This window comes from Kogia breviceps, chromosome 4, assembly GCF_026419965.1.
Source record: "Kogia breviceps isolate mKogBre1 chromosome 4, mKogBre1 haplotype 1, whole genome shotgun sequence".
Taxonomy (NCBI): Eukaryota; Metazoa; Chordata; class Mammalia; order Artiodactyla; family Physeteridae; genus Kogia; species Kogia breviceps.
In genome coordinates this window covers 115435199-115448961 of record NC_081313.1, presented here as the reverse complement: position 1 = coordinate 115448961, position 13763 = coordinate 115435199, and the positions used below count along the sequence as shown (strand labels likewise).

The 13763-nt window shown below is 35.9% G+C and overlaps 1 protein-coding gene across 1 annotated transcript in view; it reads left to right on the top strand.

Moving 5' to 3' along the window:
- The window catches only part of NME5 (NME/NM23 family member 5), a 38711-nt gene extending 25915 nt beyond the window's left edge, over positions 1 to 12796 (top strand). Inside the window, exon 5 of the mRNA XM_059061327.2 lies at positions 10987 to 12796. Within this exon, the coding sequence (XP_058917310.1) occupies positions 10987 to 11070 (84 nt within the window). The 3' untranslated portion in view covers positions 11071 to 12796. The remainder of the gene's footprint in view (positions 1 to 10986) is intronic.
- The last annotated feature ends 967 nt before the right edge of the window (positions 12797 to 13763 follow it).

Below are 13763 nucleotides of genomic sequence, written 5' to 3'. Positions count from 1 at the left end.
CGCATACTGCCAAAAAAAAAAAAAAGGTCTTGCTGTGATTTATCTCAAAGAATGTTCTTCCTATGTTTTCCTCTAAGAGTTTTATAGTGTCCGGTCTTATATTTAGATCTCTAATCCATTTTGGGTTTATTTTTGTGTATGGTGTTAGGGAGTGCTCTAATTTCATTCATTTACATGTAGCTGTCCAGTTTTCCCAGCACCACTTATTGAAGAGACTGTCTTTCCTCCATTGTATATCCTTGCCTCCTTTGTCATAGATTAGTTGACCATAGGTGTGTGGGTTTATCTCTGGGCTTTCTATGCTGTTCCATTGATCTACATTTCTGTTTTTGTGCCAGTACCATATTGTCTTGATTACTGAAGCTTTGTAGTATAGTCTGAAGTCAGGGAGTCTGATTCCTCCAGCTCCGTTTTTTTCCCTCAAGACTGCTTTGGCTATTTGGTGTCTTTTGTGTCTCCATACAATTTTAAGATTTTTGTTTCCAATTCTGTGAAAAATGCCGTTGGTAATTTGATAGGGATTGCACTGAATCTGCATATTGCTTTGGTTAGTAGAGTCATTTTCACAATATTGATTCTTCCAATCCAAGAACATGATATATCTCTTCATCTGTTGATATCATCTTTAATTTCTTTCATCAGTGTCTTATAGTTTTCTGCATACAGGTCTTTTGTCTCCCTAGGTAGGTTTATTCCTAGGTATTTTATTCTTTTTGTTGCAATGGTAAATGGGAGTGTTTCCTTAACTTCTCTTCCAGATGTTTCATCATTAGTATATAGGAATGCAAGAGATTTCTCTGCATTAATTTTGTATACTGCAACTTTACCAAATTCATTGATAAGCTCTAGCAGTTTTCTGGTGGCATCTTTAGGATTCTATATGTATGGTATCTCGTCATCTGCAAACAGTGACAGTTTTACTTCTTTTCCAATTTGTTTTCCTCTTATTTCTTTTTCTTCTCTGATTGCTGTGTCTAGGACTTCCAAAACTATGTTGAATAATAGTGGTGAGAGTGGACATCCTTGTCTTGTTCCTGATCTTAAAGGAAATGCTTTCAGTTTTTCAGCATTGAGAATGATGTTTGTTGTGGGTTTGTCATATATGGCCTTTATTATGTTGAGGTGGGTTCCCTCTATGCCCACTTTCTGGAGAGTTTTTATCATAAATGGGTGTTGAATTTTGTCAAAAGCTTTGTCTGCATCTATTGAGATGATCTTATGGTTTTTATTCTTCATTTTGTTATTATGGTGTACCACATGGATTGATTTGCATATATTGAAGAATCCTTGCATCCCTGGGATAAATCCCACTTGATCGTGGTGTATGACACTTTTAATGTGTTGTTGGATTCTGTTTGCTAGTAATTTGTTGAGAATTTTTGCATCTATATTCATCAGTGATATTGGTCTGTAATTTTCTTGTTTTGTACTATCTTTGTCTGGTTTTGGTATCAGGGTGATGGTGGCCTCATAGAATGAGTTTGGGAATGTTCCTTCCTCTGCAATTCTCTGGAAGAGATTGAGAAGGATGGGTGTTAGCGCTTCTCTAAATGTTTGATAGAATTCACCTGTGAAGCCATCTGGTCCTGGACTGTTGTTTGTTGGAAGATTTTTAATCACAGTTTCAATTTCATTACTTGTGATTGGTCTGTTCATATTTTCTATTTCTTCCTAGTTCAGTCTTGGAAGGTTATACCTTTCTAAGAATTTGTCTATTTCTTCCAGGTTGTCCATTTTATTGGCATAGAGTTGCTTGTAGTAGTCTCTTAGGATGCTTTGTATTTCTGCGGTGTCCGTTGTAACCTCTTTTTTCATTTCTAATTTTAATGATTTGAGTCCTCTCCTTCTTTTCTTGATGAGTCTGGCTAATGACTTATCAATTTTGTTTATCTTCTCAAGAACCAGCTTTTAGTTTTATTGATCCTTGCTATTGTTTTCTTTGTTTCTATTTCATTTATTTCTGCTCTGATCTTTATGATTTCTTTCCTTCTGCTAACTTTGGGTTTTGTTTGTTCTTCCTTCTCTAGTTCCTTTAGGTGTAAGGTTAGATTGTTTATTTGAGATGTTTGATGTTTCTTATTTCTTGAGGTAGGCTTGTATAGCTATAAACTTCCTTCTTAGAACTGCTTTTGCTGCATCCCGTAGGTTTTGGATCGTCGTGTTTTCATTGTCATTTGTCCCTAGGTATTTTTTGATTTCCTCCTTGATTTCTTCAGTGATCTCTTGGTTATTTAGTAACGAATTGTTTAGCCTCCATGTGTTTGTGTATTTTAGGTTTTTTTTTCCTGTAATTGATTTCTAATACAATAGCGTTGTGGTCAGAAAAGATGCTTGATATGATTTCAGTTTTCTTAAATTTGCTGAGGCTTGATTTGTGACCCAAGATGTGATCTATCCTGGAGAATGCTCCGTGTGCACCTGAGAAGAAAGTGTAATCTGCTGTTTTCGGAGGGAATGTCCTATAAATATCAATGAAATCTACCTGATCTACTGTGTCATTTAAAGCTTGTGTTTCCTTATTAATTTTGTTTGGATGATCTGTCCATTGGTGTAAGTGAGGTGTTAAAGTCCCCCACTATTATTGTGTTACTGTCGATTTCCTCTTTTATAGCTGTTAGCATTTGCCTTATGTATTGAGGTGCTCCTATGTTGGGTGCATATATATTTATAATTGTTATATCTTCTTCTTGGATTGATCCCTTGATCATTATATACTGTCCTTCCTTGTCTCTTGTAACATTCTTTATTTTAAAGTCTATTTTATCTGATATGAGTATTGCTACTCCAGCTTTCTTTTGATTTCCATTTGCATGGAATATCTTTTTTCATCCCCTCACTTTCAGTCTGTATGTGTCCCTAGGTCTGAAGTGGGTCTCTTGTAGACAGCATATATATGGGTCTTGTTTTTGTATCCATTCAGCAAGCCTATGTCTTTTGGTTGGAGAATTTAATCCGTTCACATTTAAGGTAATTATCGATATGTATGTTCATATTACCATTTTCTTAATTGTTTTGGGTTTGTTTTTGTAGGTCCTTTTCTTCTCTTGTGTTTCTCAATTAGAGAAATTCCTTTAGCATTTGTTGTACAGCTGGTTTGGTGGTGCTGAATTCTCTTAGCTTTTGCTTGCCTGTAAAGCTTTTGATTTCTCCATCAAATCTGAATGAGATCCTTGCCAGGTAGAGGAATCTTGGTTGTACGTTCTCCCCTTTCATCACTTTAAGTGTATCATGCTACTCCCTTCTGGCTTGTAGGGTTTCTGCTGAGAAACCAGCTGTTAACCTTATGGGAGTTCCCTTGTATGTTATTTGTCATTTTTCCCTTGCTGCTTTCAATAATTTTTCATTGACTTTAATTTTTGCCAATTCGATTACTACGTGTCTCGGCGTGTTTCTCCTTGGGTTTATCCTGTATGGGACTCTCTGCGCTTCCTGGACTTGGGTGGCTATTTCCTTTCCCGTGTTAGGGAAGTTTTCGACTATAATCTCTTCAAATATTTTCTTGGGTCCTTTCTCTCCCTCTTCTCCTTCTGGGACCCCTATAATGTGAATGTTTTTGCATTTAATGTTGTCCCAGAGGTCTCTTAGGCTGTCTTCATTTCTTTTCATTCTTTCTTCTTTCTTCTGTTGAGCAGCAGTGAATTCTACCATTCTGTCTTCCAGGTCACTTATCCGTTCTTTTGCCTCAGATATTCTGCTATTGATTCCTTCTAGTGTAGTTTTCATTTCAGTTACTGTATTGTTCATCTCTGTTTGTTTGTACTTTAATTCTTCTAGGTCTTTGTTAAACATTTCTTGCGTCTTCTTAATCTTTGCCTCCATTCTTTTTCCGAGGTCCTGGATCATCTTCACTATTATTATTCTGAATTCTTTTTCTGGAAGGTTGCCTATCTCTACTTCATTTAGTTGTTTTGGGGGGAATTTTTCTTGTTCCTTCATCTTGTGTGTAGCCCTCTGCCTTTTCATCTTGTGTGTATTTCTGTGAATGTGGTTTTTGTTCCACAGGCTGAAGGATTGTAGTTCTTCTTGCTTCTGCTGTCTGCCCTCTATCACATCTTTTTAATCTGTTCATCTATTGACTTAGGTTGCTTCCCTATCTTAGCTATTGTAGATAGTACTGCAATGAACATAAGGGTGCATATATCTTTTCAAATTAGTGTTTTTGTTTTCTTCAGAAAAATACCCAGAAGCAGAATTGCTAGATCATATGGTAGTTCTGATTCTAATTTTTTGAGGAACCTCCATATTGCTTTCTGTAATGGCTGTATCAATTATTTACATTCCCACCAACAGTGCACCAGGGTTCCCTTTTCTCCACATCCTTGCCAACATTTGTTATTTGTTCTTTTTGATGATATCCATTCTAATTGATGTGAGGTAATATCTCTTTGTGGTTTTGATTTGCATTTCCTTGATGATTAGTGATGTTGATCATCTTTGCATGTGTCTGTTGGCCATCTGTTTGTCTTCCTCAGAAAAATGTCTATTCAGGTTCTCTGCCCATTTTTAAATTCAGTTTTTGTTTTTTTGATGTTGAGTTTTATGAGTCATTTGTATATATTGAATATTAACCTCTTATCAGGTATATGTTTGCAAATACCTTCTCCCATTCAGTAGGCTGCCTTTTCATTTTCTTCATAGTTTCCTTCACTGTGCAGAAGCTTTTTAGTTTTATGTCATCCCATTTGGGTTTTTTTGCTTTTGTTTCCCTTGACTGAGGAGATATATTCAAAAATATATTGCTAATAATACAACATTGTGAATCAACTATAGTTCAATAAAATTTTTAAAAAATATATCGCTAAGACTGATTTCAAAATGCATAATGCCTGTGTTTTCTTCTAGGAATTTTATGGTTTCCTGTCTGCATCTAAGTCTTTATTCCATTTTTAGTTTATTTTTTTATATGGTGTGAGAGAGTAGTCCAGTTTGATTCTTTTGCATGTAGCTGTTCAGTTTTCCCAAAACCATTTATTTATTTATTTATTTATTTATTTATTTATTTATTTATTTATTTATTTATGGTACGCTGGCCTCTCACTGTTGTGGCCTCTCCCATTGTGGAGCACAGGCTCCGGACACACAGGCTCAGCAGCCGTGGCTCACGGGCCCAGCCGCTTCGCAGCATGTGGGATCTTCCTGGACCAGGGCACGAACCTGTGTCCCCTGCATCAGCAGGCGGACTCTCAACCACTGTGCCACCAGGGAAGCCCAACCATTTATTGAAGAGACTGTCTTTTCCCCATTGTATTTTCTGTCTCCTTTGGCATAGATTGATTGATCATATAAGTGTGGGTTCATTTCTGGGCTCTCTGTTCTTTTCCATTGATCTATGTGTCTTTTTTTGTGTGAATACCATATGTTTTATTATTTTATTTTATTTTTTCTTTTTTGACCATGCTGCACGGCCTGTGGGATCAAACCCATGCCCCCAGCAGTGGGAGCATGGAGTCTTAACCACTGGACTGCCAGGGAACCCCCCAGTACCATACTGATTTGATTACTCTAGCTTTGTAGTATAGTTTGAAATCAGGACATGTGATACCTCCAGCTTTGTTCTTCTTTCTCAATATTGTTTTGAGTATTCAAGGTCTTTTGTGTTTCTGTACAAGTTTTGGAATTATTTGTTCCAGTTCTGTGAAAAATGCCATGGGTATTTTGATAGGGATTGCATTGAATTTTGTCTTGGGTAGTATGGTCATTTTAACAATAATAATTCTTCTAATCCATGAGCATGACATATCTTTCCATTTGTGTCTTCAATTTCTTTCATCAGTGTATTATAGTTTTCTGAGTACAGGTGTTTTACTCCTTAGTTAGATTTATTCTTAGGTTTTTATTCTTTTTGATGCAGTTGTAAATGTGATTGATTTCTTAATTTCTCTTTTTGTTGGTAGTGTATAGAACACAACAGATTTCTGTATTAAATTTGTATTGTGCAAATTCACTGAGTTCATTTATTCTATTTTTTTTTCTTTTTGATGGTATCTTTAGGATTTTCTCTGTAGAGTATCATGTCATCTTCAAACACTGACAGCTTTACTTCTTCCTTTCCTATTTGGATTACTTTATTTTATTTTATTTTTTTGTCTGATTGTTGTGGCTAGGACTTTTAATACTATGCTGAATCAAAGTGGCAAAAGTGGGAATTCTGGTATGATGTTAGCTGTGGATTTGTCCTATATTGCCTTTATTATGTTGAGGTATGTTCCCTCTATACTCACTTTGCTGAGAATTTTTATTGTAAATGGATGTTGAATTTTGTCAAAAGCTTTTTCTTAATCTATTGAGATGTTTGTATGATTTTTATTCTTCAGTCTGTTAATGTGGTGTATTACGTTGATTGATTTGCAGGTATTGAACCATCCTTGCATCCCTGGAATAAATCCCACTTAATCATGGTGTATGATTCTTTTAATGTGTTGTTGAATTCAGCATTCTGTGTTTTATTGAGGATTTTTACCACTAGGTTCATCAGTGATACTGACCTGTAATTTTCTTTTTTGGTGGTGTTTTTCTCTGGTTTTGGTTTCAGGGTGATGCTGGACTCATAGAATGAATTTGGAAGCATTTTTTCCTCTTCAGTTTTTTGGAAGAGTTTGAGAAGGATAGGTGTAAGAATTCTTTATATATTAGTTACATCAACCTTTGTCATACTTGCTGCAAAATATTTTCCATTTTTGTTTAAATTTTAATTTTACCTTTTAAATAATATTTAATAAGTCAAACCTTGATTTTTTTTCTTATTGTGGGTTTTACTTTACCTTTTAAGTTTAGGAAGTTCTAGCCCATTGAAGGTTTTGCTAAATATTCACTATTGTATTCTTCTAGTTTTTTTGTATTTAACTTTCCTATGCATCTGGAATTTACTTTTGTATAAATTACAAGATGAAGATCTAAATTGATTTTTTTCTGACCAGGTGTCCTTGTACATTGATTTTTTAAAAAAATTTATTTATTTTTGACTGTGTTGGGTCTTGTTTCTGTGCGAGGGCTTTCTCCTGTTGTGGCGAGCAGGGGCCATTCTTCATCGCAGTGCGCGGGCCTTTCAATGTCACGGCCTCTCCTGTTGTGGAGCACAGGCTCCAGACGCACAGGCTCAGTAGTTGTGGCTCATGGGCTTAGTTGCTCCACAGCACGTGGGATCTTCACAGACCAGGGCTCGAACCCGTGTCCCCTGCATTGGCAGGCAGATTCTTAACCACTGCGCCACCAGGGAAGCCCTGTACATTGATTTTTGAAGCCTGATTTATCACACATTAAATTCTATATATGAGCATGTATTCTGTTACATGGATCTGTATGTTCTAACAACAGTACCACAATAAACAATTGCTTTTAACATCATTTTCAATACTTCTGTATATACTTAACAATTTTTTTGGTGATAAATATAAATAAGATAAACTTTGCCATTTTAAGCATTTTCTTTATTTATGTATTTATGTATTTATTTATTTATTTTTGGCTGCATCAGGTCTTCGTTGCTGAACGTGGGCTTTCTTTAGTTGCTTTGAGTGGGGGCTGCTCTTTGTTGCGGTGCATGGGCTTCTCATGGTGGTGGCTTCTCTTGTTGCGGAGCATGGGCTCTAGGCATGCGGGCCGCAGTAGTTGTGGCTGACAGGCCCTAGAGTGAAGGCTCAGTAGTTGTGGCACACGGGCTTAGTTGCTCTGCAGCATGTGGGATCTTCCTGGACCAGGCCTCGAACCTGTGTCCCCTGCATTGGCAGGCGGGTTCTTAACCACTGCACCACCAGGGAAGCCCAACCATTTTCAAGTGTATAGTTCAGTGGCATTAATTATAATCACAATGTTGTGTAGTCATCATCACTACATATTTCCAAAATTTTTCATCACCTACACAGAAACTCTGTAACCATTAAGCAGTAACTCCCCACTACTTCCTTCCCCCAGCCTTTAGTAACCTGTAGTCTATTTTCTGTCTCCATAAATTTGCCTATTCTAGATATTTCATATAAGTGGAATTATATAATATTTGTTTTTGTATGTGTCTGGCTTATGTCACTTAGCATAATGCTTTCATAGTTCATTCATGTAGTAGCATGTATCAGAATTTCATCCCTTTTATAGTTGAATAATATTTGATTATATATATCATATTTTGTTTATCCATTCATCTGTTGATGGATACTTGGGTTGTTTCTCCCTTCTAGCTATTGTACATAATGTTGCAGTGAACACTGGTGTACAAGTATCTGTTTGAATACCTGTTTTCATTTCTTTGGGGTATATACCTAAGAGTGGATTTTCTGGGTCATATGGTAATTCTAAGTTTAGCTTTTTGAATAACCACTAAAATGTTTTTCACAACATCTGCAACATTTTACATTCCCACTAGCAATGTATGAGTGTTCCAGTTTCTCCATGTCCTGGCTAATGCTTGTTCTTTTCTGTTTTTTTTTTTTGTTTTTTACTGATTGTAACTGTCCTATTAGACGTGAAATGGCCTATCATTGTGGTTTTGGTTTACAATTCCCTAATGACAAATGATGTTGACCCTCTTTTCATGTGTTTACTGGCTATTTGTATATTTTCTTCAGAGAAATGTCTATTAATGTCATGTTATTTCCCATTTTTAATTGTTTTTTTTGTTGTTGTTGAGTTGTAGGAGTTCTTATATGTTGTAGATTTTAAACCCTTATATGATTTGCAAATATATGCATCCCTTTTATAGGTTGTCCTTTCACTTTCTTTTTAAAAAAAATTTATTATTTATTTATTTTTGCTGTGTTGGGTCTTCGTTTTTGTGTGAGGGCTTTCTCTGGTTGCGGTGAGCAGGGGCCACTCTTCATCACATTGCGTGGGCCTCTCACTATCACGGCCTCTCTTGTTGCGGAGCACAGGCTCCAGACGCGCAGGCTCAGTAGTTGTGGCTCATGGGCCCAGCTGCTCCACAGCATGTGGGATCTTCCCAGGCCAGGGCTCGAACCCGTGTCCCCTGCATTGGCAGGCAGATTCTCAATCACTGAGCCACCAGGGAAGCCCTCCTTTCACTTTCTTAATGATGTCCTTTGACACATGGAATTTTTGAATATTTGACAAAAATCTAATTTATCTCTTTTTTTCTTTTGTTCCTTTGCTTTTGGTGTCATATCTAAATCCACTGCCAAATTCAAGGTTGTGAAGATTTATTCCTATATTTTCCTCTAATATTTTAATGGGTTTAAGTCTTATATTTAGGTTGTTGATTAACTTTGAATTAATTTTTGTGTATGGTGTGAGATAGGGGTCCAACTTCATTCTTTTGCATGTGGAAATCCAGTTTCTTAGTACCATCTGTTGAAGAAACTATATCTTCTCCACTGAATGGACTTGCTACCATTGTCAAAAATCAGTTGGCCATATATATATGGGTTTATTTCTGGCTCTCAATTCTATTCAATTGATCTGTATGTATATCCATATGCCACATTGTTTTGATTACTGTAGCTTTATAGAAGATTTTGAAATCGGGAAGAACAAATTCTCCAATTTGATTTTTTTTCATGATTGTTTTCACTATTTGGAGCTCCTTGAAATTCCATATGAACTTGAGGATTGTCTTTTCCTTTTCTGCAAAAACAACTGTTGGAAATTTGATGGGGATTGTGTTGAATCTATAGATCACTTTGAGTAATATTGACATCTTAGTATCTTAACGTTATTAAATCTATCCATGGACATGGGATGTCTTTCCATTTATTTAGGTTTTAAAATTTCTTTTGGCAATGTTTTATAATTTTCAGGACACAAATTGGTTAAATTTATTCCTAGATATTTTTTCAAATCCATTATAAATGAAAGTGATTTCCTAATTTCCTTTTTGAATCATTCATTGCTGATATATGGAAACACAACTGATTTTTGTGTATTGATCTTGTAATCTACAACTTTGCCATATTAATTTATTAGCACTAGTAGCTTCCTTAGATTCTTTGGGATTTTTTAATACAGGCATACCATGGAGATGTTGTGGGTTAGGTTCCAGACCACCACAATTAAGCAAGTATTGTAGTAAAGCAAGTCATACAAATTTTTTGGTTTCCCAATGGGTATAAAAGTTATGTTTACACTATTCTGTAGTCAATTAAGTGTGCAACAATATTTTATTGTTAAAAAATGCTAACCATCATCCGAACCTTCAGCGAGTCATAATTTTTTTACACTAGTAACATTAAAGATCCCTGATCATAGACCACCATAACAAATATAATAATAATGGAAATGTTTGAAATATTGTGAGAATTAGCAAAATATGACATAGAGACACAAAGTGAGCAGATACTGTTGGAAAAATGGTGCCAATAATCTTGCTCAATGCAGAGTGATCAAAAATCTTCAATTTGTACCAAAAAAAAATGCAGTATCTGCAAAGTGCAATAAACTGATGGAGATCTGCCTATACATAATAGGGTCATGTCATCTGTGAATGGACATAGTTTTACCTTCCTTTCCAATTTGGATCTATACTTGACAATATTGCCTAATGTAAAACTTATTGTTTCAATTTTTAAAATTTATTTATTTATTTATTTATTTTTGGCTGTGTTGGCTCTTTGTTGTTGCGTGCGGGCTTTCTCTAGCTGTGGTGAGTGGGGGCTACTCTTCCTTGTGGTGGGCGGGCTTCTCATTGAGGTGGCTTCTCTTGTTACAGAGCATAGGCTCTAGACACGTGGGCTTCAGTATTTGTGTCACACACAGGCTCAGCAGTTGTGGCTCATGGGCTCTAGAGCGCAGGCTCAGCAGTTGTGGTGCACAGGCTTAGTTGCTCCGCAACATGTGGAATCTTCCCGGACCAGGGCTCAAACCCATGTCCCCTGCATTAGCAGGTGGATTCTTACCCACTGTGCCACCAGGGAAGCCCCCTGGTTCAATTTTTAATGGTCATTTTCTTATTATTCTTAAAGTGATTTTAAATTGAAATAGTATATATTGAAGAAATATGTAAATGTTAATTAACGTAAGGTTTTTTTTTTCTTTTTTCAATAGATTTGGCTGGCTGATTGGTTGCTGAAAAATAATCCCAACAAACCCAAACTTTTTCATCATCCAATTGCAGAAGAACCTTATTAAAATAAAGCCCTCAAAGAACAAATCATGGGTTATCTCACTGTAAAAGGCATGCTTCTACTTAAGAAAGAAGTAACTCCTAAGGGTTTAAGTAACTACATGTGAAATAAATTATTTCTTAAAAATAAATTTTAAAAGAATAACTATTTCATGCAGCAGATAACATTATCTAAAATAAATTATTGGTTTAGGGTATGATTTTTTTCTGATAAGAAAATTGTATTCGAAGCATTTAGAATGTCAACAAAGCAACTGCAACTTTTTATTTTTACAGTTACAAAGTGGTATTCAGTTAAGAGACCAACAATTCATATAGCATGCATCAGAGACAACTGAAGATAATAAGATACCATTTCTATATATAACTGATTTTTGCTGTGTACCAACAAGAACCTACTTTAAATTTCTCTGCCAATTTACAACCCCCATAATGTACTAGGCAAGGTTAGTAGCTATTGAAAATACCACCAGGACAGGGGTAGCTAAAGATACATTTGGTAGTATGTTAACTATACACAAAAGACACTATACAGTTTAAAAACAAGTTTTGCACAGGTTTACAGTGCAAGACATGGTCCTCCATCTCTCTGAGGACTTTTGGAAAAATCTGAGAAGGTGACTGGGTACTTCTTGTGCTCCTTCTGGCAAGTTTGCCCAAAGAATGCATATGATGGTGCTTTTCAGTCTCTTAGGATATCCTTTCCTATATTTAGTTATTTTTCCTCTGTGAGTCACAGTCATCCAGTACCCATCTGGCTCTGACTTGCCCTGGTGCTGTCTCTGTGGAGCTCGTTGTGTTGCAATGGCTGTCAATTTAGGATATGATTTTAACAATGATATAAGCATTAAGTAATAGAAGGCTGATGTAAGATATTGCTTATTAGTTTTTAATTTCGAGAAGATGTGGAATTTTTGTTATATTTTCCCTAGCCTATATTCTATATCTACATGCATAATTAATGCATAGTTCAGACAGCTGAGTTTAAAAAGTATAAGTATATAAATAATTACGGGTTTTTTCCACTATCCAATAGTAGAGTGGGCCTATGAAACCTTTCATAAGCTGAAAGGGTGTAATGTGAAGAATCAGTTACCTTAGTTCACAAGTTGCTAACAGATGCACAGAATAAATTGGGATAAAGCCCAGATGCTCACTGACAGTTCAAAGCTATCATGGCTTGATGCTGGGATGCTAAATGTAGTTCCCTAGGAATGACATTGGTGGTGCTACTCTTGTTGTTTGGTGTGCGCGCTGCCTCTGAATTGGCTCATTGCAAAACAAATAGTTCTGTTTTCCCTTTTTGCCTTTTATCATAAAAGCAAAAGTCCTCTTTAGATTTCTTTTGGTTAGTGAAAACAGATACGAATGCAGGTCTTTTGTAAGAGCAAAGTGGCATCAAGTGAACTTTCAGAAAGGGGGGGCTACCTATATTTAGTAAAATGAAAATGGTTAAAATTCAATTATAGTTTTAACCAGTCATATATAACTATTTCCTCAACATTAATAAGTGCCCTACAAGGGTGATGAGACAGTAGCATGACAATTCATTTCTGGTTGTATCACTGAAAGTCCTGCATCCTGTGAGGCCCCTTAATCCTTTGCAAAATGGAATGATTGGTCCCTCTGCCAAAGTCTTTAGGTTAATATTTCTCAATTATGTTTTTGTGATGAAGTGCTGGTTTTCAAAAAATGAAAAATTCTCAGTTATTAAAGAAATTTTAATTTACTTAAAAAAAGATCCAAGTTGTAAAAGACTTTTATTAAGAGTAAATAATTAAACTGGCCTCATCTCTTCAGAAAGGCAATGTAATTATAAAACAAAAAATGGAAATGGGGAAGACCAAAGAAACACCTTAACCAAAAGCAATTAGTAGCTCTTGGCTAAAGAATATCTATAGAAGACCTTTGGGGGACAATTAAGGAGATTTAGATATGGACTAAATATTAGGTGATATTAGGGAATAATTGCTAAATTTCAAAGGGTCAAAATGATATGGCCATAAAAGGAGAATATCATGTTTAGGTGATGCATTCTGAAATTTTTAGGGGAAATTTTTTGATGGTTGCAACTTATTTTCAAACGGTTCAGCAAGAAATATTTTTATACATGTAAAATAAAGCAAAGTTAGCAAAATATTAATTGTTCAGTCTAGGTGGTGGGCATTCTAGTGTACTATTCTTTCAACTTTTCTGTGCTTTAAAACTATTCACAAATGAAGTTGGGGAAAAAAGATCTGTAATTATCAAAAGCTGGTGATCAGTTTTTCACATTTAAAAATATATATAAATTTATTTATTTATTTATTTATTTTTGGCTGTGTTGGGTCTTTGTTTCTGTGCAAGGGTTTTCTCTAGTTAGGGCAAGAGGGGGCCACTCTTCATCGCGGTGTGTGGGCCTCTCACTGTCGCGGCCTCTCTTGTTGTGGAGCACAGGCTCCAGATGTGCAGGCTCAGTAGCTGTGGTGCACGGGCTTAGTTGTTCCACTGCATGTGGGATCTTCCCAGACCAGGGCTCGAACCCGTGTCCCCTGCATTGGCAGGCAGTTCTCAACCACTGTGCCACCAGGGGAGCCCTTTCACATTGTTGATAGGGAAACATTCAGATACTATATAACTCTTGATTTGATATAAAAATGACATATACTAATGATCTATGATGTGTTTTAGCCAAACATGTGTACCTTAAAATTATCAA